Source organism: Phyllosticta capitalensis, assembly GCF_038381095.1.
Source record: "Phyllosticta capitalensis strain CBS 128856 chromosome Unknown BKA78scaffold_1, whole genome shotgun sequence".
Lineage (NCBI taxonomy): Eukaryota > Fungi > Ascomycota > Dothideomycetes > Botryosphaeriales > Phyllostictaceae > Phyllosticta > Phyllosticta capitalensis.
Window position 1 is genome coordinate 808135 of NW_027117439.1, and position 21593 is coordinate 829727.

At 55.7% G+C, this 21593-nt stretch overlaps 7 protein-coding genes across 7 annotated transcripts; 3 read left to right on the top strand and 4 right to left on the bottom strand.

Annotated features, from left to right (window-relative positions):
* Positions 1–382: 382 nt before the first annotated feature.
* On the top strand, positions 383–2142 carry BKA78DRAFT_375780 (uncharacterized protein; the record flags this gene model as incomplete). Its single annotated transcript, XM_066892813.1, has 2 exons — positions 383–1265; positions 1322–2142. 2 exons carry the CDS (start codon positions 383–385, stop codon positions 1753–1755), a joined length of 1317 nt encoding a protein of 438 aa, XP_066748937.1. The 3' UTR covers positions 1756–2142.
* BKA78DRAFT_339630 (uncharacterized protein) lies at positions 1568–4021 on the bottom strand. Its single transcript, XM_066890291.1, has 3 exons — positions 3503–4021; positions 3135–3262; positions 1568–3083 (listed from the first exon to the last, which is right to left on the bottom strand). The coding sequence occupies exons 1-3, from the start codon at positions 3552–3554 to the stop codon at positions 2037–2039; spliced, it is 1227 nt and encodes a 408-aa protein (XP_066748938.1). The 5' UTR covers positions 3555–4021; the 3' UTR covers positions 1568–2036.
* A 143-nt stretch (positions 4022–4164) lies between these two features.
* Positions 4165–4964, top strand: BKA78DRAFT_358550 (uncharacterized protein; the record flags this gene model as incomplete). Its single annotated transcript, XM_066892354.1, has 1 exon — positions 4165–4964. A coding segment is annotated over one exon (654 nt), but the record flags the coding sequence as incomplete, so codon positions are not given.
* Positions 4965–5238: 274 nt separating this feature from the next.
* On the bottom strand, positions 5239–6712 carry BKA78DRAFT_301534 (ras family-domain-containing protein). The gene is made up of 3 exons (XM_066887366.1): positions 6401–6712; positions 6264–6327; positions 5239–6217 (listed from the first exon to the last, which is right to left on the bottom strand). The coding sequence occupies exons 1-3, from the start codon at positions 6482–6484 to the stop codon at positions 5571–5573; spliced, it is 795 nt and encodes a 264-aa protein (XP_066748940.1). The 5' UTR covers positions 6485–6712; the 3' UTR covers positions 5239–5570.
* Positions 6713–8177: 1465 nt separating this feature from the next.
* On the top strand, positions 8178–9584 carry BKA78DRAFT_348395 (uncharacterized protein; the record flags this gene model as incomplete). Its single annotated transcript, XM_066890627.1, has 3 exons — positions 8178–8192; positions 8250–8761; positions 8858–9584. 3 exons carry the CDS (start codon positions 8178–8180, stop codon positions 9582–9584), a joined length of 1254 nt encoding a protein of 417 aa, XP_066748941.1.
* A 1798-nt stretch (positions 9585–11382) lies between these two features.
* Positions 11383–11825, bottom strand: BKA78DRAFT_301541 (uncharacterized protein). Its single transcript, XM_066887367.1, has one exon. It carries the CDS (start codon positions 11654–11656, stop codon positions 11438–11440), a length of 219 nt encoding a protein of 72 aa, XP_066748942.1. The 5' UTR covers positions 11657–11825; the 3' UTR covers positions 11383–11437.
* Positions 11826–17679: 5854 nt separating this feature from the next.
* Positions 17680–18705, bottom strand: BKA78DRAFT_243630 (inositol phospholipid synthesis and fat-storage-inducing TM-domain-containing protein; the record flags this gene model as incomplete). Its single annotated transcript, XM_066883964.1, has 1 exon — positions 17680–18705. The coding sequence occupies one exon, from the start codon at positions 18703–18705 to the stop codon at positions 17680–17682; it is 1026 nt and encodes a 341-aa protein (XP_066748943.1).
* Positions 18706–21593: the final 2888 nt, after the last annotated feature.

Genomic DNA, 21593 nt, shown 5'->3' on the forward strand with positions numbered 1-21593 from the left:
TCACTCCCTGTGACTCTGGGAAAGTACTTGGGAATTGCCACTCTCATTAGCTTGAGAGACCTGAATGCTGCTTGATCTGGCTTTCACACACTTGTTGGGATTTCTGTCATTGAACTGCCACGATAATTCTTTTTGGTCGGTTTGTGGCCTTCGCTACCGAACATGCGGTGGTCGGAACTGAAATAGAGGCGCGAAACTAGAGTCATATCATCTGATGACTGAATCAGGAAAGAGCTCTAAGCAATCACCCAGGAAACAGCCCTTGGCCTTCAACACAAATAGCTTCCTCTCCAGCTCCCAACGCTGAAACCAAGCCATCGTATGCTGATTCTCGGCCACGACACAAAAACTCCTCGATCTGTCTCTCGCACCTCCACGAACAATGACGTCCAGCTCTACCTCCCGCGTCTCCAGCGACGAAGAAATTGACGCCAAAATTGTCGAAGAACCCTTTCGCGTTGGATGGCCTGGCCTGGCTGTGCTACCGAGTGGAATCCGCGGACGATGCACTTACGTACAAATGTGCGACCTCCTGGGTGGTCCGGAAGGCGTTCGCGCTTTTCGGGACTTTGAAGAATCCCAAACCAGATTTGTCACATGGTACATGTGCGAGACACGCTCCTCACATCTACCGAACAGGTTGGTAAAGCTCAGCATCAAGAGCATCCACTGTGACAGAAACCAATGGCGCCCGATAGCCGTGCGTCTGGTTCAGAAATTGCAAGAGCTACAGGTGGACGACGAACCCATCGGAGTCGAGATTCGTGAATACGCCTATCCACGCCTAATGCCCATCGAGGCCGACGAGGATGTGCTTTCAGTGTGGGAAAGCGCAATCGCACCAAAGGCGATGAGCATAATGGACGAAGAGTCCATGGTCTGGCGAGGTCTCTCTTTGGTCCGCCACGGGAGTTTTGATTCACCGGAATATCCCATGACAATCCTCATCGACGCTGCACATGCAGAGCACGAGCACTGGAAATCAGTCACCACCAAGATTGAAACCGCCATGCAAGAACTTCAATCTCCAGTCAGCAAAGTCGCAGTGTGGCAGGCACATGATCCCAGTCATCCCGAAATGGGCCTGAACCCCAGAATGTGGAAAGAACCCACCATGGAAGTTGGGGATGGTTGTGCGGCAGAAGGAGTTATGGACTCGACTGAGACGCTTGGAGGATTCATGACGCTCAGGTCGAGGACAGGCAAAGATACGCGGCTGATGTTGACGAGCTTTGATGCCGTCAACAGCCCGAAGTTGTCGAAAGGTGAGTAATTTCTGCTCTCTCGACATTTGAAATGCGCATAATTGACGCCAGAGTAGCTCTCGAATCTGACAGCGAATCGGCAAAGTCCCTCTCGTTATCGGATGTTCCCTCTGCATATCCCGTAAAAGTACCATCGAACCTCGAGTTCGCCACACAGATACGCACACTCGACGAGGAAATCACTGAATCTGAAAGACTCCGGGACACCACGCGCAGAGATCGGTCCGCTTGCCAAGAAGTAATTACAGCACGCCAGAAGGAGAAGGAAGAAATCCTCGCTGTCCAGGATCAGGACCGACCTGCTGGCAATCTGCGAGCAACTTCGGGGTTCCAGCTGTGTCATGGAGATGGCAAGACATGTTCCTTGAACTGGGCCTTACTCAACATCGACCCTTCGCGGCCTTATGAGGATGACTTTCTTCTACCTAGCGACTATGATCACTCCCTGCGACTTTGCAAAAAGGACTTGGCGGATCTTAATCCCATGTGAACGATGTGCTTGAATGCTCCCGAGACGTATCGTTTTTGAGATGTAAGTTTTCCGTGTCTGCTGGATCGCTGCCTTTTTCGCTGTCTTGGTCGCTCTTTCTCGCTCTTGGTTGCTCTATAGCCATCCTCGGTAAACAACGTAATTCTTCAAGTGCCCCCCTTGTCGTTCGTTGCCGGATCTCTTTCGGGGTGTTCCATAAACAAGCCTGTTAATCCTTCAATTTCGAAAAGGTCTTGGATTTCAGGTGGTGGATCATCGAGTTCCATCAAATCCTCCAAGTCTTAGCCGAGAACTTTCAACGAGAACCCACACTCCACGGTGCATCCAGCCGGCAAATCCTTGAGCCGATCTTGGATAATGTGCCAATTGACATCTCCGACGCGCAAGGCAACTTGAGAATTTGCGTCATTTCCATCCGGCAAAAAGAAGACGATTTCGGACACGTAGGCGTTGGTTCCCAGGAGGTAGAACACCTCGCGGATATGTTCTCGAAAAACTTTTTGCGTCGCGAGCCTCGGATCGACGTCTGAGTAGTAAGCCTCTTTTTGCGCTTTGTCGGTCCCGCTTCTGAGGAATCCAATCTCGACCACCAAGGGCTTGTAGACCATCCATGGCGGAATGCAATGGGTGCCAACGGGGACGGATCCGTCGAGTTGGGAAGTGCGGAAGAAGTACTCGCCGAAAGGCGTGTCCTCTGTGGCTGCGGTGAAGAAGCGGAGGAGCTGCAACGCCCTGTTGAAAGGCTCCAGCTGAGACTCTCTGGCAAACTGTGCTTGGTCACCAACGAGGATGAGCTGAGGCAGTTGGACGGCCGACGACAAGTCGATTTTGGGCAAGCAAAAGGTACGGCGCGTCCGGGAGTGGAACATGCGCTTGGCCTTGAGCTGAGCAGCAGGGTCGATCGAGGCCATTCCCGCCGACAAGACAAATGCTTTAGTGATGGAGTTGGCCATGCCTGCTACTAGGCAAGCCATCTTCTCGAGCTGCTCTCGGAGCCTGTCTTCGAAAACAGGGTATAGATTGACACTGACGCTATACCGGGTGCGGCGCCGAGTGATCAGGTTGAGGTGCCTGCCACCGCTGCACTGAAGCTCAATGAAAGTGTCGAGGACGGCTTCCCACGGGATATCCCTGGCCCAGCCTTTGGTGGATTCCAGCCAGTAGCAAAGGAAGGCGTGGGAACAGAGATATCTGCGCAGCTCACACACATCTTCAAAGCCGCAGTACCCAGCAAGGAGACCCTCATCAAGGCCGACGTCCAGGTAACTCCTAGGATCCGACGGGTGTCCGGGTTGTGTCGGGGGATCCATTGTCGCGTGCTCCGCCATCTACGGTGCAATCAGCAAAGGTCTTGGGACTAGAGCGAATGTGGGACTTACCTTGGAAAGTAGGGCTGAAAAGCCCTGACGAAGCGGTTGACGGGCAAGAACAGGGGGCGTGGGAGAACAGGCGGTGATGAGCGTAGAAGAGGTTGGAGCGAAGATTTTGAAGGGTCGAAGATCGAGGGCTGAAGAGCAGAAGTTGCGAGAGGTGAGATGAGAATCACATGCGGCGATGAGGCACAAAAGGAAAGGTTGAAGGGATGAGGTTGAAGAAGGATCGAGAGTGGGTGTGCGCCAAAACGCCGTGCGGCACCCGAGAGTGTTAAAAAATCATCAAGTAGGATTTTTTGCGGATATACAGAGAGCGTTCAAGCACCCCTGATCGACCCAAGTGTTCAAATGCCTAAGGGGAGTTGTGTGCGTACAGTGAGAATTCAAGCGCCTCATATCTAGTCTATAAGTTGCTGGATTGGACATTTTGATGCAGTAGAAGATAGGGACTTTATAGCGGTAATGGGTTGGCTTGGTCGTGCGTTTGATTGCTTGCTCATTTGTCGTTTTACCGTTCGCAAAGGCATCCAGAGTCCCATCTACCAGGTGAACTCACCTCTCCAAGGCAAACTTAAGGTAGGGCAGAGGCGCTCGAATGCTCCCTGTAGCTTCGGTCCACAAGCTCAAATGTCTATGTCCTCTGACCGCAAGTACTTGAATGCTCCCTGTACGTATCCAATATCACTTAGTGGTTCTGATGCTCCTCTTGTGCGCCAGGCAAGCGTTGTCACTGTTTCCTTGGTCAGCATCATCATGTCTTTTTGCTGCTCCAAGGCACATGAATGCTCCCTGTACGTAATCAACTGGTGATTTTTAATGCCACCCATACGTCCCACGCTGTTGTCAATCAGCATCATGTCTATTCAATGACCCAACACTTACCAAAATCCACAAGATCCCGTGAAGCCATCACATCACTTACAGAAGCATCGCAGCCCGGCAGACTGTTGCTCAAGCCTGACGCTCCAGACCGGCCATGTGGCCCGGGTGAACGCCGTGCATCCTTCATTCACCCACCTTCAAAAGTCCACCACTGCCTCGCGCTGTGGGTTACCTCTGGCCTCTTACCAACACAACCTCCAAAAACATCCATCCTACCAACACATTCCCATCGAACCTCGAACAAAAACAACCTCAAGCGACCCTCAAGAACTTCGAGGTACGTCCGCCTCCCCTACCTCCAACCACTCACCAGACGCACCACTCACTCACACCTCCTCCACAGGCCCCACCCCAACCAACAGCCATGGCGCCCAGGACGCGCCACACGACCAACCTGCCGCCGCTCCCCGTCACGCTCGTCTGGCTCTCGCACTACAAAGGGCGGCAAGCGCTGCTCCACCTCTCCCTCAGCGCCCACGGCGCTTCCACCACCTCCCTCACCTCCGACTCGACCCTCTCCTTCCGGGACGACCCACGGCTCATGACGCGGGGCGCGTTCCGCAACGCGGTGCGGCGGCAGCTGGACCTGGCGGCGCTGCCAGGTGGAGCGCAGATCTGGCAGGCGTTTTTCATCCTGCCGGCCGAGCCCGAGAGGGCGGATGGCGTGCCGGATGCCGTCAACTTGGAGACGGAGCGCTGGGATGATGTGCAGGGACGCTTGAGACGGTTGCCGGTCGGCAGGGGCGTTGAGGTGTGGTTTACGCTCAGGGAGCTGGAGGAGGGCGAGGAGCTGTTTGAGGAGGAGTGAGGAGAGTCTGCTGGTGGTGGTGGGTGTGGTGGAGGACGGAAAGATCTGGATGGTGCGAGGAGAGGTGGCATGTCGACCTCACCTCGGGTATATGTCTCTTGCGGCTCTGCATAGCGGCCAAACGGGTTCCTGATTCTGGATATCTTGGCCAACAGATTGAGCGCCCGGGGTTCCTATGGGCTTTGAATGGTTGGCGCGGACCGGGCGTTCCTTGGAGTAAGGAGTTTTGGTTCAGAGCGGTCTTTCTTGTTTCTGTTTTCCCCATTTTGGTTGGTTTCTGGGCATTCAACTCGAGAGGTCTAGACGTGGTGAGCATACTACGTTGCTACAGCTTTCAGAAAACCGCCTGATACGGGTGGGCGAATGAGTGCGCAAGATTCGGGGCGCACAGGGAGTGCTCGAGCGATCGGAGTCTAAAGACATGGACATTTGGACTCCCGAGAGAATCAAGTAAATATTCCCCGAATTGGCATTCCCTTTGCGAGCGATATTACCTGTACTCAATGTTCAATCGTGAGATACTTGCTGCCCAAGTACAATCATGAAAGGGGAATCCATTGATACAGCGACACTACCTATTCCACAAATCTCCGTCATCCGTCAGCGCGTGCCCATAGTCTTTCATTGTACTGCGTCCGGAGCGTGGTACTCGCCGGCCGCTGGACCTACCATACCTACCCTGCAGCCCAATCATCACAGACAAAAAAGACCACCCATTGCTCTTGGTCTCATAAACGATTATTACGCCCCGACTAGCACGCACAACCGTCCTTTGGCTGCGCGTCCCGCGTATTCGCTAGGTTCACCCTCGCGCTGTCTTCCTGTCGTCCACCCAGATTCGTCTGTCCGCCGACGCCGCGGGGGCCCTTGAAGCTGCTCTCGGGGATGGCGTTGGCGATGGCGGTAAAGACCTCAGTCACGTTTTGGCCCGTCTTGGCCGACGTCTCAAAGAAGAGCAGGCCCTCCTCGTCCGCGTACGCCTTGGCCGTCTTGGTGGCAACTTTGCGAGCACCAGAGTCCTCCTCTTCTGCTGCCGGAGCCGGAGCAGCCGGCTCTGGCGTCGATTCGCCCTCTTCGGCCTCGCCTGAGGGCGTCTCCTCCGACTCTTGCGGTGCGGCGGGCGTTTCCTCCTCCTCTACGCCGTCTTCAACGAGATCGGCCTTGTTGCCAACAAGAGCAATGACGATGCCCGGGCTAGCCTGACGCTGCAGCTCGGCGACCCAATGCTGGGCCTTTGTGAGGGACGAGGCCTTGGTGATGTCGTAGACGACGAGAGCAGCTTGTGCGTTGCGGTAGTACATGGGGGCGAGGCTGGCGAAGCGCTCCTGGCCGGCCGTGTCCCAGATTTCAAACTTGATGGTCCGGGTGGGGAGGTTGCATTTTTGGGTCAAGAACGCAGCTGTCTCGTGTTAGAAGGATTGATGACAGGAATCAAGGTTACACACCTCCTATCGTGGGTTCCTTGTTCTCTTGAAAGTCGTTGTTCACAAAGCGCATAACCAGGGATGACTGGTGGCCCCCCGTTAGCATATCATGTCCTCATTCCGAGCGGTAGTCTGGTGGGGCGGTCGGAGTGGCGTACTTTTCCAACGGCAGCTTCGCCGAGCAGCACGAGCTTGACGCTGCTGCTGGGCTTGGGGGCGGTTGCGGCACCAGAATCGGACATGATTGATATTTGGGCGTGGGCGGAAAGGTGGGCGCAGTGGGCGGGATGGTTGCGGCCTTGACGCGCGCTCAGCACAGGCGGTAAGTGGGAACAGCGGCGATTGGCGGTTGGCGGTCAGGACGGCGGTCGGACAGTCGGAAAGGATAGTTGGATAAGTTCACGTAATGCGTGTCGCACCACTTGATGCGGACGTGGCGAGGAATGAGAGTTGGGAAGAAGGATTGATGCTGGATAGTTGGTCGGGATGAGCTTGGCGATTGATGGCCGTCGCTCGAGCAGTGTTGGGTCACGTGCAGAGCGGCAGAAATGGAAAGTCTTGGCACAGGCAAGCCACACACAGCCTCCCCAGCCACACAGAGGCGGTGAGGCGTTTGGTGAGGTTGACGTGGACAGATGGCATTCAATTCATTCAGCAATCTGAGGTGCAGTTCTGCAAGCAGCCCAGCACAGCAAGAATGTTGTTGCGATTTCATCGACAGATCAGCAGATTAAGGTTTGCAAGCACGCGCGGCTCGAGCCTAATGTTTGGGTTCCGCAGTGCGTGTTTGGGGGAAAATATTTTTTGTCGAGGCAGAGATCGCGATTTTTGTGTCGCGGATTGCTTTTGTTTTGATGGCACAACAGGCACAAGGTCTGGGTTCCCTGGCTCAATGCAGCCGCGCCTTGCGCAAGTATTTTGCGAGGGCGACACTGGAAGCAAGCAAAGCAGGCTGATGGGTAGAGAATTATCGTGGTATGCTCCTAGCGCTTATGCAGCATCGGTACCTGCGCTCTTGACTTTTAGCTGTTCCATAGTGCCAGGCCGACCGACGGACAGGATAGGGCACTACGTCAAGGTCCCCACAACAAGGTAGTAGTGCGTGCGGGGAGGCCTGGAGCGCGGACAGGTGCCAACCCAAGACCGGCCACGGGCTGACGGCGACGGCGGACACTGTCCACCGGTTCTTGCACAAAAAAAGTCGAGCATGAGCTCTGTTAATATGTAAAAGCTGCGATGCATCCAGATAGGCAGGCGTCGTTGGTGATCCACGCGCGTGCCGCTAGACAGCTGCGCCGCCGGCCGACAGCCAGCCAGGAACGCGAGGCACGGCAACAAAGAACAAAAAAAAAAAGTTGACGCTGGAGATAGTGACGAGAATAAATCATCAACTTTCCAAAAATGTACCAACTTCTCATTGTCAGTGCAACGTGCGGCATTCCTTTGGCTTTGACTGCGGCGAGGCCTCTGCGCCATCGCGAATAGCATTGCGCTATGCCATCAGCCATGTCCATGGCTTGGCTGGTCACGCCGCTCCCCGTCAGTCCACCTGATTCATCACTGCACTTCCCGGGCGCGCCTGGCCGTACACCCTCTCCCGCATCCAGCCCTCGACAGAACAGAGACACACCAGACATCCCCCGATCCTGTCCTGATCGTGCTGCTACTCCTCGCTTTTTGTTTGTCCATCGCCTCTCCGCTTCCGCCCATCTTCTCCCCTGTCCGCTTCCGACCGCCGCAGCCTGTGCGCATTCCCGAATCACCTGCGCGGCACGGCCAGTGTGCGGGGACGCTTCATTGTATCATCTCCATAATTTTTGGCCCGCCCTCAGTCCGACGCCTCGCTCCCTATCTCCTGGATCCAGAGCCACCACTACAACAACTATCCGCCATCCATCCCTCGTCTCTCCGCCATCCTCTCCAAACCTCCCCAACATGACAGCCACCAGGGTATTGTCCCTCCTGCCTCCGTTCCCTTTCTCCGTGCTGACCCTGAAACCCTCCCAGGAAATCTCGCGCTCGGCCAACTCGCATCGATCTTCGATGGGCACCGTAGCCTCCAGTTTACCTTCCCGTCACTCGCACGCCAGAACCTCCAGCTCCTTATCTTCCTCCCTCAACCCCGCCCATCGCGTCTCGCGTCGGAAAAGCGTCTCTACCGCTGCCGCCTCCAACGTCGCCGCCATGGCTGCCGTCGTCGAATCGTCTTCGGCCCCTCGCAGAACAAACAAGAGCACCCTGACTCCTCGCGGCCCGCCGGGCTTCAATCACTCGCCCAGCAGCGTTCCTAATGGTGCTTCGGGCTTCATGGGTCCCGCCAGCTACGCCAAGGGCAGTGCCGTCGCCGACGGGCCCCCACTCATCTCACTCGACGACAAGAACAACAACAAATCCCGGACAAGACGCGCCAGTGAGGGGTCGCGCGCCAAGGAGGGAGGCAAGCGAGCAAGTGGTAGCGAACTTCGCTGTGAAAAATGTGGAAAAGGGTACAAGCACAGCAGCTGTCTCACCAAGCATCTGTCAGTATACCTACACCCTCGTCCGCATACCTTTACAGCCGGAGTTTGAATGCCCTTTGGACGCCCCCCATTTGACCACTTGTTGACCTATCACAGATGGGAGCACACGCCCGAATGGGCCATTACCTCGAAGCTGCTCATCTCCAAACATCAGCAGGTGCAGTTGCTCGAGGCCGCCTCGGTGCTGGTCAACATGAACCAGGAAGCGCAGACCGAGTCGGCCAAGGCCAGCGAGAGCGACCAGTCGTCAGCCTCTCCCGATGGCTCGTCATCCGACTATCGTGATGGCATGAGCTCGGCGGAGACGACTCCTCCGCCCCAGGGCGATGACCTGGTCGGCTCGTTTGGGCGGTCCTACCCCAACAAGCGATTTAGCAGCAACAGCAGCGCCTATTCGCAATCCTACCAATCCAACACGTCCGTCTTTTCCGAAAGCGCCCCCAACGCTTACTACCATGACCGCCCCACTACGTCGGGCACGTCAATGACGGCGTACGACGATGAAGATCAGGCCGACTTGGCTGCCGCGGTCGGTCTGCTGAGTTGCAGCTTCGGCACGCCGCAGAGCAAACCCGTCGTGCTTCCGCCAGACGTCCCGCCCGTGCCGCCCCTACCCGCTCGTTTTGCCAGCAACAGCTTTGGTTCCACCACCATTGCGACGCCGCCTGGCGAGCACCAGTACGCCACCTCGATGCGCTCGTATTACGCTGCCCGTCACCAGGAAGAGGACGTCGACATGGAAGACGACGACGAAGACGACCACCGGCGGCGCGGTCGCAGCGACGAGGACGACGAGGGCATGTTTGGTCGGATGGAAGAGTAACGCGTCTCGCCCGTCCTGTCGTTGGTTTGTTAGTTTGTTTTATAAACAAAATTTGGATCCTAGCTCCGCACCAGATGACCCTCACCTCTCCGGCACCGAAGAGAAGGCTCTTCGTGCGCTCGCTTTCTCGAGCTGCCCGCTCGGACGTGCGAGAGTCACATCGTGGCCTTCGAGGTTAAAGTGGGGAGGCGGGCTCCAAGTCGCGTCGAGCAAGGATCCTGTCACATTCAGCCTGTTCACTGTTGTATTTTCGGTTGGCGGCATTTTCAGGTGTCGGTCATTGTCACAGCAGCTCCAGTCGCTACCGGAACCTTTTTGTTCTTCCCATCGTCTTTTGGTCTGTCGATGATTTGTTGCCATATTCTTTTTACTTTGGGCATTGCACCACCACCACCACCACCACCACCACCAACATCCAGTCGGTCATTCCAACTCTTTTTGGTTCATTCCAATTCTTGTTGGTCATGCGTTGTTTTCATTGTGGAGGCATAAGACAAAAGCGGTTGTCGGTTGTCTGGTTGGGAAGGGAAGTGAATGGGCGAAGGAAGAGGTTGGTCGGGTTGGCCCGGCCATTGAGTCCAGTCGAGGGAAGACGGGTGGATGGCCACGGAGTAAAGGCGAGAGTCGAGAGAATCGAAAGCGGCGGCGAGTCGAGTTGGTTGTACATGGAGCAGCGGAATGAATGAATCAAGTGGACGAGAGCATGCGAGTCGTGCAACGAACAGCCCAGGTGACTGACAAGCAAACACGACGGTGGCCGGCGTTCGACGTTCAGGTTGAGGAAGAGCGAAAGAGGTCGATGATATAAACCAGAACCAGGCACGACATGAGATTGACGTCGAGCCTCCGCCGCCACCTGCATATCAATCCAGAGCGTCAATCATTGATGCTCCCTAACCCCCCACACCCACACTGACGCCCGCGTACCCGCCGCCCGCCGCCGCCGCCGCCCATCTCTCCACACCCCTTCCATGTGCCCTTGTTTGCCCTTGACTCTGCGCTGTTCCCCCTATCGGACTGTATTCCGCCTCCACGCCTGGTCGGCCTGGATTCAGGACATCACACCACCCACAACGCCTATCTAACCTACTAATTAAGCTTCTGGCGAGGAGTACCGAGGTGTAGTACGGAAGCAGGACACGAAGGTGTCTGCTTTGCTCCTGTCCATTTTTTCTTACTCCTACCTCTGGGTATGGGTGCCAGCGAGCGAGAGATCGTCGTCGCTTCGTTTGGAGACGTGGAGACGGTCAGCCTTCGATCCTCGATCCTGATGGCCCTGATCTACCTACCTGCTTGCCTGCCTCAGCCTGCTAGAGGCATGGAAGCGAGCACGCAAGGCAGGCTGGCAGCCTGATTGACAGACGGTCGTTCGTTTGGCTTGCTGGGCGTCTGGCTTCACGGCAGTTGGCGCTCTTGCCAAATGGAGTGAAAATGCAGAATGACGGGGACCATTCAAGCTCATAGTAATCTGATGTGGACAGGATTCAGATATTCGGCCTTGGGTTCACGTTGGTTGATTTCAGGGATTGGCCAGGCGCTTGCGCTGAAGATACGACTTGAGAAGAAGAAGATTGTCCGCCGGTGCTCCTCTCCTCTGCCTTCCTTCGACGTGGCCGAGGCGTCTCTCTGCATCATCGCATGGCGGTCAGTCAAAGGCGAGGAGTCGTCGGCCAGCCGATGGACTCTGGCCTGATGTCATCTCATGCCATCACATCACCACCCACCTCACTACAAAACCACTGACTGCCTTTCCAATTCTTTTATTTTTGGGTCATGCGCTTCTTCTCTCCCCCTTGGCACTCACGATGCTTTAATCCTTCTCCTTTCCGCAATGTTCCGCGAACTCCCTCTTTCTACAATCCGGTCGTTCGAAAGCGGCTAAAAGCACCCCCAAGCTCCCCTTCGCTCGCCCTTCCTCTCTTACATTCCACTCCCACCCACGCATCTGCCAATCCCCCTCCCATCCCAACCCACTTCCTCCCATCATCTTCGCCCAGCAGCCACAAGCACAGCGCGGTGCCCAAAACCAAGGCAGCAAGCTTGCGGTGCCATGGAAATTTCAGTGGACCCATCAATTCAATGACGCACGGCGCGCGCGCACCATGGCGTCGTCGTCATGTCCGCAATCGCCGACGATAGGCGCCCGCAAAATGACGTAGCCCGATACCGGTGGAACCTACCGCCCATCCCGATTTGCGCTGGCCGTCCCGATGGCCGGACCAGGGGGTCCGGTGGGGCCGCGAGAGGGGGTGGGGCGGGGGTGGGCGCCTGGAGGCTGGGGGTGCTGGTTTCGGGCCGGTTGCACAGCGACGGTGCGCGATGATGGTTGTGCATGGCGGAGGCCTGCGATGGATGTGAGAGTTGAGAGATGAGGAGGAAGAGTTGTTGCGGGTGGTTTTGATATATGATTGAGTGTCGACCTGAAAACCGCGAAGATGAGTTTTTCCTCTTCATTCCCAAAATGAGGCGTTTCCTTCATTTGCGTTGGTCAAATTTTTATCCCCGCAATGTTTGCTTATGTCCTATCTACAGTACAGTCGCCGGGCATGGCTTTCGATAATGTGTGCAAGTAGCCGCCAGGAACCCCAGGTTTTATTTGCTTCACGCCCACCATCTCCACGCAGGCGTCGAAAGAGCATGGATTTCCGGACACATCTTTCAGTTTTTGTGCATTTCATTTTACTAGAGATACTTGTGCCACCGTATCTCTACGGTGCTTCCTCGCTCCCTCACTTGCCTCTCCTAGCCAGTGCAACATGCCTGAGCTTCGCATAATCCATCTCATTGCACAACAAAGACGGCGCCGTCTCCTGTGCTTTCCATATTTTCCTCCTGCTTCTATCTGGCCACGTCGCTGCATAACAACAGATCGGTACCTAGATTTGCTGCGCCGCGTTCGTAACACCCCGCAAATACCTACCCCTGGTCGGCCTCTCCACACTCGCTACGTCCATACCCCGCTCTCCAGGCCGCCCAGCCTTGCGATCCATCTCCCACGACGACGACGACGTCCGCGGCCCGCGCACCAAGCAAGCATTCACCACACATCTCCCACCGCAGCATCTCGTTGTCCCACCAGTCATTTCGGTTCGCCTGCCATGCGCGACCCAACCTACCCCTGCCAAGTCAGCGGAAGCGCTAGCGGTCAAGAGCAAGGGTGCGGCGATGAACGCGGGGGCGCGAGACGTGGATGTGGGTTGGGGTTTGTGGGGCTTCCGCGGACGCTCTGCTTTACTGGCTGGCGACATGGCAGGGCGGCCGCACGCATGCGCCCTCGCTCGCCCATCGGAAGCATGAATCCATCAACGGGCGTGGACAGCTCGACTGGCGGAATTCTGAAATCACGACGGGGCGCAGCAAGGCCGCAGGTTTCGACTCCAGACGGCGAAAGGAGTCCGTCTGTCCAGCTGTGTCTGTTCGCCTCCTTCGGCCGACCTCTGTCCGTGTTTCCTCTTCCTCTCTCGTTTCCTGTGACAGGACGCGGGTACGGAAACATGACGGTCCCGCTCTCCGAGCTGAAGAAACGCTGGAGTTGGTGAGGTGGTGCCTGGCCAGCGAACACGCCTTGTTTCTTCGCGCGAAGGTACTTACAAACCACGTCTCCTTCCAGGCTGCGACGCCATCCATGGTCTTGATCGAAAGCGACCCCTTCCTGGTCTTCAGCCACCACATCCAAAGTGCACCGCCACCTGCTCCGCTCCAGGGATCCCGCCCACCAAGCGACGGAGGGCTTGGTAGCCTGTGAAAGTCATGGCGCATATGACTGCTCATCGTGTGTTCTCTTTGGAGATGTCGACATGCATCTGAATGCTCCCAATTTCGTCAGTAGGGATTTGGGTATTTCCAAGATCTAGATGCGGAGGCTGTGTGCTTCTTTTGACGACCATGTTGAACACCTTTGGCACATGCCACGACTTTTTTTTCTCCGGCCTCAACGCAAGAACCCAACCCCCCAGCATGAGCTGTAAGTATTGTACCCGTGGCTCCCGCCGCCAGCCAGCCGCCAGCCGCCGGTGCCTAGCGCTCAGGTACCGGCTAGCTCGCGCCTCGATGCCTCACGCTACTTCGCATCTCAGGCACCAATCACAGCGCCAGCCCAGCATGTCGTGCTGCCGGCCTAATCAGGTAGTCGGGATTCACATTCGTGGATTCTCATCCTCTCCGCCCGCTCCCAACACTTTTTTGCTGCTGACAGGTTGGCTTGGCCCCGGCTTGGTCATACCCAATTGAACGGCATTGACACGGTGCCTGCCCAATTCGGCGCAAGAAGCGGGCAGCGCACGTCGCAAAGCAAGCGCGTGCACCCACCCAGCGAGCGAGCGCTGCGCGAGTGGTCGCCGATTGATTAAGGTACCGGCCTACCGGCCTACCTTCTTCCCTCTCTGTTTCGGTACCTGAGCAGTCAGCAGCTAGTGAGGTACAGTAAGGCGATAGTATTCTCGTAGTAGTGTGCTGTCCAGCACCCCCGACGCCGTCGCCATCGGGTCGTCGTGGCAGGGACAGAATGGCATGGCATCGCATGCCATGGCGTGGCGGGGCCTCCACGTCGCGCCGCCAGCGCCCTGGGCGGGCTAGCTGGGTAGCTAGCTGGATGGTTAGTCGGTACCTGAAAGAGAGCTGTCGTCCGCCGTCCCCCGTCTGCCGTGCACAGCCATTGGTGGTGTTTTATCGGACCTCGATAGCTGGACCGCGCAAAGTGATTGTTCAATCGGCTCGCTGCGGAGATCCGACGCGTCGTCGCTGCATTTGCCCCGTGGAAGACAGTCCATTGAAGTCTGCTTCGGGATTTGGCAGAAACAGGCCAGAGCCTAGTTGTGTTTCCTTTTTGCCGTTTTGGGCTTGGTGCGGTTGCGATGCTGGCGAAAGGTGAGAATTGCTCCTACTTACTATCGGAATTCCACTTTTCCTTGCTGTCCTGTATCTACACGTGCAGAGAAAAGCAAAGTAAGAGCCGAGATGATGGATGCCGCAATCGATTGCCCATTTGAGAACCGAGAACAAGAATTGCTCGTTCAGTGTCAGGAGCAAGAGAGCGTACAGTCTTGCGGTCTGGCAGCCTCGAGTCTTTCGCTGGGCTGAAGAGAAGCCGATGGGCCAGTAAGATGCAGTCTGTCGGTTCATAATGACCTTCAGTCTTTACGATTGAATGGGCGTTTTCATTGTCGCGTAAAAGGGAGAATGGTGAAGTGTTCCTTGTCGAAAAATGATCCGCTGGTTCTTTGCAGTGACACGAAAAAGAGGTGGAGGGAAGAAGTTAAGAAGATGGTTGGAAGTAATGAGATGACCTTGTTGCCTTGCAATCATTCAGTCCGCCCCAAAAGAAATGCACCAACGGTAATGGTATCGCCATCATCGAATCGTATTTTCTCTTGATTTGCATTCGCAACAGTAAGTGGCTTATTTCTAAACACTTGACACGACCGAATCACATGGCGCCACCAAACGGTCAAATAGAAGACGCGTGGCCGCCTTACCTTCACATCTCAAAGACGGTTGGACTTTTTGGAATCTGTCCCTCGAGTTGACTGCACAAGTAGTTGTCATGTCAGTTGTCAGTTGCTTTGGCAAGTAAAATACTCACAACTCCTTCATGGAGCACATGAGGAGCCATTGTTCCACTCACATCTGGACCTTTGGGCTAAGATCCTTCGTCTACTTCTTGTTGTGCGTGCAGGTGGTAGTCATTCCCACTTTGCAAGATGTTGAAGCGACTTGTGCACTGGAGGGTCATTCTCTTCACAGTAACTTCACATCGTGCGCTTCAGGAGCACTCAGACCCCATTGCTTCTTTAGTTCATTCAAATCACCCTCAAACATCGGAGCAGGATTCCGTACGCTCAGGGAGCATTCGTAACCTATTTCATCCTGACTTCCACAATCACCTTCAAATACAGACACACTCGTTTGTATCAAGCGCGCCAGAGGCATTTTGAACGTCGGTCCACTGGCATATTACTGAATAAGGAAAGCAGAGGTCAAAAAAGACGTAAAGATTCGCCAACTTCAACCATACGCGCCAGTGACGAAGAAGGTGGTGTTGGTTATAGGGTAGGTCGTCTGGAGAAAGTCATTGATATAGAAGCATCGGTCAGTCACAGCGTTGAGAGACGCCTAAAAGAAGCCGTGGGGGTTCCAACTCTTGCTGCCTTGATTCACGTTGAGTCTATAGGTTGACTTTCCAACTCGCCGAGTATCATTCCCGAATGATGTCTCTATTGGTCTTGGAAAGTGGTTCCATCTTCGGCGGCACCGAACGAAGGCCAAAATTTTGATTCGTTCGAATTCGGGACGATGGATGCAAAAACTCCGAATTCGTCTACCAAGAGACCAAGTGTGTCGACGAGGAGCTGCCCAGACACGCCACAGTGAGGAACGAACAGAATGTTGACTCCAAACCTAGTTACATGGGTCTATTGGCACAAAGCTGGTGTCCCAAATTGCCGAATTAAGTTGTGTGTGTATCCAGGGAGCATTCAAGCAGCCCGGCATCGCTTTATAATGGACACTTGATTTGCGACCCACAGCGACGCCAATTCTGTGTCATACTTCCCACACAAACTGCACATGGAGAAGTCGAGAGCGCAAAGGGAAGCCGTCTTTTAGAAATACAACAGCGCTCGCATCACCCAAATCGACGGACCACATCTGTGGATTGCGATGCTCTGCTCCTATATCAAATCCGCACGCCTTGCACTTGGGAATTAAATTGGAGCCGCCGCTGAGCGTCCAGGCAGTCGGCAATCGGCACCCCTCAAACCTTCCAGCCACTCCCTTAAACAGTAGGTGCCTCCACCATACGCTTTGCAGTCCAGGCCGGAGGTAGCTCCTCACCCACTACCGTCCGCCCCGCGAACGCCTCCTCCGCCGGCTCTACGTACCGCCGACATCTCGCCAACCAGTCACCACCAGCCGGCCAGTAGCCGCCAATCCTTTTCCGTTTTTGGAACACGATCCAACGGCAACATAAAGCGGCAGCGCAGCGCGAGAGTGTGAGACAAGAAGAGAGTTGGGACCCCCAGCCTCGCCAAATCCTAGCCCTGCCCGACCCAATTCAGCCCAGCGCCTCCATGGCTATACTCGTACTTTGCTTTCTGGAAGGGACTGGGGAGCAGCGCGCTTGGTTTGGTCCGCTCTGAACAGGTGGACCGAGCGCGCGGTTACTTGTCCGACAAGGTTTGCCCCAAAGGTTCCGACGGAGCGGGTTTGTATGGGGAAAGCGTATATGCATTGGAGAAGGCGAGGAGAGAAAAGCGGAGACTGTGCCTGTACCTGCGTATGGCGTCGGACTGAATAGCTGGTGCTGAGTCGGTTGAAAGGCACATGTGAAGGGATATTTTGCCCGTAGACACGCGTAAGTAATAGCTCAAAAGCAGCCGTATGCGGACGGACTGTGGACCTGTCACTCTTTGTCGAAGAAAACAACTCCATTGCGCACGCGGACGATACACAAACAAACCACGGTCCAGACAAAGACGGCAAGACGCTCCAAACACTTGTTTCGACAGTGGCTGGCTGACTTTGACGCAGACAGAGCGCGTAATTCATCGCGCTCGCTCCGCAGAGAGGCCCGGCTGCGATAAACTTTACTGCTCGTGTGGCCTGGAATGGGCGTTGTTGGGAGCCAAGTTCGGCGGGCTCGCACGCAGGGCAAAAAAGAGGAACGGAATGGTCAGGCTGGAGCAGGCTGGAGGGGGCCCCTGGTTCATCAGGGAGGGGGTTTGGCTAGCAGGGATGAACCTTTCTCCTGGTTATCGCGTTCAGAAAAAAGGTCGTGGAACGTGAGCTTGTGTGGAGTTGTTGGAGACTGATCACCAGAGGATTTGCAAAGTCTTTCTGCAAAGTGTTTCAAGGAAGCGTGAGTGCCCGTCCATGACTTGGGTCCTTGCTCGAGTCGGTCCGTCCCGAGCAGCTGGGGAGCTGGGATGCGTGGAGGATTGGCATGCTGCTTCTCCACGGCCGCGACTGGGATCTTTGCACATGCGACGAGTTGGGGACAAACGCTCAACTTTGATTCCTCTGGCTCCCATACGCTGATTCGTCCAATGCTCTTTCTATTCGTATACACATGTCGTCATGCCAAACAATCCCAACCTTTTCACAGCCCCGGCATGCCAATTATTGCCCTCAGCACAGGTACGCCTCGTGGAAGAAAGTAGACGGCCCAGATGGTGATCCACGCAACCAAAAGCCCGGTAAACTTTTCGAACCAAGTGTGGAAAAACGCCGCCGTCATGAGCAGCATCCACCAGCTCAGACCCATGACAGCCAGCGCCGCCTTGACTCCGACACCCATATCTCTTTCGCCAACCGGGTATGCGTTTTCCGCCCTGGCCTCGGCCGCCGCAGTCCTCACCTTGCCGTCGTCCATGACTATTCTCCTGCCGTCGCGAAGGCCCTCGGCGCGCGTGACCGGGGGAAGAATCTCAAACCACAGGAGCATGCTTCCCAAGATGAGCAGGAAAACATGTCCGCTAATGTCGTGCCCGCCTTTCCACGCACCACCAGCAATCTTGCACGTGGCAGCCGTGAGGTATTCGCGAGTGTCTGACATGGCATCTCTCGACTCAGGGTCCCTCACGAGCTCGCATTGTCCACCAGTGAATCGGAAGAGCGTGTCAATCAGCGGCGGCCCGAAGCACCACTGAGTGACGAGTATCCACGCCAATGTCACCAGGGCCCAGCGCAGCAATCCACGAAAACGGCGAACAGTCAGAGTGGGCCGCATTGGAGGCCCAAGAGAGGGGTGCGTGAAGAAGAAGAGGAGAACAGCGCCGGTGGTCCATGCCCAGCCCTTCTTGACGAAATAGACGTTGAAGACGTTTTTCTTTGTGGCAAAGTACGACGGCGCGACGTCGACAGGATGAGATTGAGTGGTAGCGGAGTAGGGCGTGTTTCGTGTAGTCGGCGAGATGATGGAGAAGATTGAGCCGAGTACAAGCGTCGCAGGGTAGATTGAGAGAAGGAGTAGCTCGAGACGCGTCGGGAGGAAGGGTGACCGCGAAGCGGGTGAGATGCGGAGAGGACTACGGTCGTGTTTCGAATCGTCCATGGTGTCAGGTTGACCGTTTGAAGAGGTTTCGTCTGGGGGGCCTTCGCGAGAAGGACGACGCCTGGTGGACATGATGTTGGGAGATTGAAGATGTTGTTTGTGAGTCGGTGATGCAAACAAGAAGTTTCCAGTTCGCGATGACGTCGCCCGAACGTCATCACGTGATTACACACGTGACTACATAGGACCATTCATCCATCAGATAAAACTACTCCGTAGCACGTATCACAAGTGTTGGGCCGGCCAGCTTCATATCTGATGCGTCTCCCCAGGCCGCGCCTGTGTTTCGAGTTGAGGCTGTGCATTCATGCTTCCAACCCTCAACTTCAAACCTTTTCACACAGTCAAAGCGGCTGCTCGCCTCGTTCCGCCAGCCGAACCGCTCCAGTGCCCAACCACACACCACAAACTTGTCGGGGCATGTTTTCGGCTGTCGATAAGAGCACTTCTGGCCTGTTCGCGCACGACTCAGGAGGCTCGCGGGCAAAAGACCTCAAAGGGCTGAACACGGGCACTAAATCTCCTGAAAATCAAAGCCTTGGCCATGAACGCGGGCCCACTCGGTGTCGTACGTCATGTCATTGGATGGATGGCGGCGGGAGCTTGCGGCTTCAATGTTCGTAAAAGCTTCTGGAAGCAGCCTGGTTGCGTTCTTGAAGCTCGCTTTGAACGGGCCGAATCTCGTGTCCGCTGGCGGTTGATGTGGCGATCGACGCGAGAGCCAGTCTGCGCATCTTAAGCACGCTCGGGCATGAAGCAATTGGCTCGTTTGGGGATAGCGACAGGTTCTTCAAATGAGATGAGCTGCTCAGTGCGTGAACATGGACTGCACCGGCCGTATGGAAGGGCTCAGGCCAGCTTCTGGAAAATTGATGGAACTGGAAACATGCACGGTGTTGAGGGTTGCAGTAGTCCTGACTCTTTGATGCGCCCAAAGTATGCTGACTGTGCAGTGTCAGTCGACGACAAGGTTGCGGCAGCAAACCCTATCTTTGCCGCATGAGTCGATACGACGCAGTGATGTCAAACATGTACATGAAGGATTCGAGAAATTGGCAAACCGGATTCGCAGAGTGGCATTGCGTTGGAGCAAGGGAAAACATCTGCGCAAACGAGGTCGTACATTTATGGCCGCTGTATATCCGAGTTCAGGGGGGCGGTCAATGGTTTGGGAAATCTCTACGTCAAGACTCTCTTGTTGGTCAACCGACTGCGTTTGGCGGTGGAGGTTTGTGTATCCAGGCCGGCCGTTTACAACCAAGGTCATGAGGAGTTCCGGAAGGAGTCGAGGCCAGCTGCGAGGTGTTCCGCGATTGGAAACGGGCTTTTAGATTGACGAACAGCGACTACTGTACGAATTCCCGGTTCAAACTCCATCTTTTTCTGGAGCCCGGCCAGGCCCTGTGCAACGGCTGTCCCGCGAAGACGGCATCTGGATCCGTGTTCCCCGACTCGGCCAGGTAGCACAACAGCTTGGTTCCCTGCCGGCCTGGGACTCGTTCGGTCTGGCAATGCGAGATGCAATCAGCGGGCATGGGCGTTTGGAAGAGAAAGATTTCCACGGTAGAGAAAACAGCCTTGCATTGCAGATTGCTCCACCGGGCCACCCGTAATTTGTGATGATCGTGGGGACCTGCTGGGGGATCAAACGGGCTGATGTCGACAAACGGCGATTCTGTGGGATCGGCGCGACAGTCAGGGGAGACCCAGGGAGGCAGGTGAAGAAGGCAAGCTGGGACTCGAGTGAAACGTCAAGACCTCAGCGCAGTCGTTTCCCCAGCTGCGACGCAAGGTCGAAGAGGTGGTGGTCAGTAGAGGCTGAAAAAGGGCCTGGGCTGGCTGTAACGTTGGCGGTGCATATGCACGACGCCTCCTTTTCACTCCACTCCCACGTGTGGTTCCGGGATGACGTCTCCTGCAAAGCTGATCGCTTCTCGCCATCCCTGTGTTCGCTTCCGCGCGCTTGGAAGGACGATGCGGAGCTAACGAAGCCTCAGAACCGTTCGCAGGCGCTTCCGCCCATCCCCGCAGCGCAGCAGGGCTGAAAGGGAAAGTCGATGGAAAAAAGAAAAAATCATGTTGTCGAAAAAGCGACGTGCAAGGAACCCGGTCCCAAAACAAGCTCTCCTGGCCGCCCAACGCTGCCCGCGCCGCTCGCTGCCCGCCGCCCGCCCGCCGCGGAGTCTGATCCGTCCTTGTTCAAAACTTTTTTGCTTCAAAAACATAATGCCCAACACAGAACTGAGCCTGAATCTGCGTCTCGAATGGTGGAGCGCCAATTGCTGCGTCATGTTTCAGTTGTGTGCCGTGGGTCTCTTCAACCGCTCTGATTGCCGTCTGTTCACCACGTCCGAAAATGAGACCGATTCCTGGGGTAGACGACTCGCAAATGGCGCAGTAGTCAATGCGTGGTGGTTTGCATGTCTTTTTTGCTGCCACCTTGCAGAGAGCCTTGTCGGAAGGATAGGCACAGGATGGCCCGCGGAAGGCTTGCATGCGCATCCGCAGTGGGTGCGATCAAAAGAGAGAGCGAGATCTCGAAAAATATGTGACACGGACAAGGAAAAACCGGGTTGGGGTTGCTTTTTGGCGCCCTTTGAAAAGGGCATAGCCATCGACGCGCGTTGGTTTGCACGGCAGACAGGGCACCAACGACATGGACGTGACTCGCGACTACGGAACCTCGTCGAGCTGCCAGCAACCTTAATGCGGCCTCGGCTCGGACTCCTGATCCGCGCCTTTAGCCGTCTCTACTCTACAAAAGTTGTACCTGAGAGGCAGGCTGGTGGTGCTGGTGGTGGCTGGCGCAGTACGTCAGGTACAAACAATATCTCAAGACAGATTGAGAATCATGTTCGTACCCAAGTCTGTCTGATTGCGGGCCAAGCTGGGTGCCAAACACGATGCGACATGGGAGTGACTATTGATGCTGAGAGCGTTGGCTGGAGGCTTTCATGCCA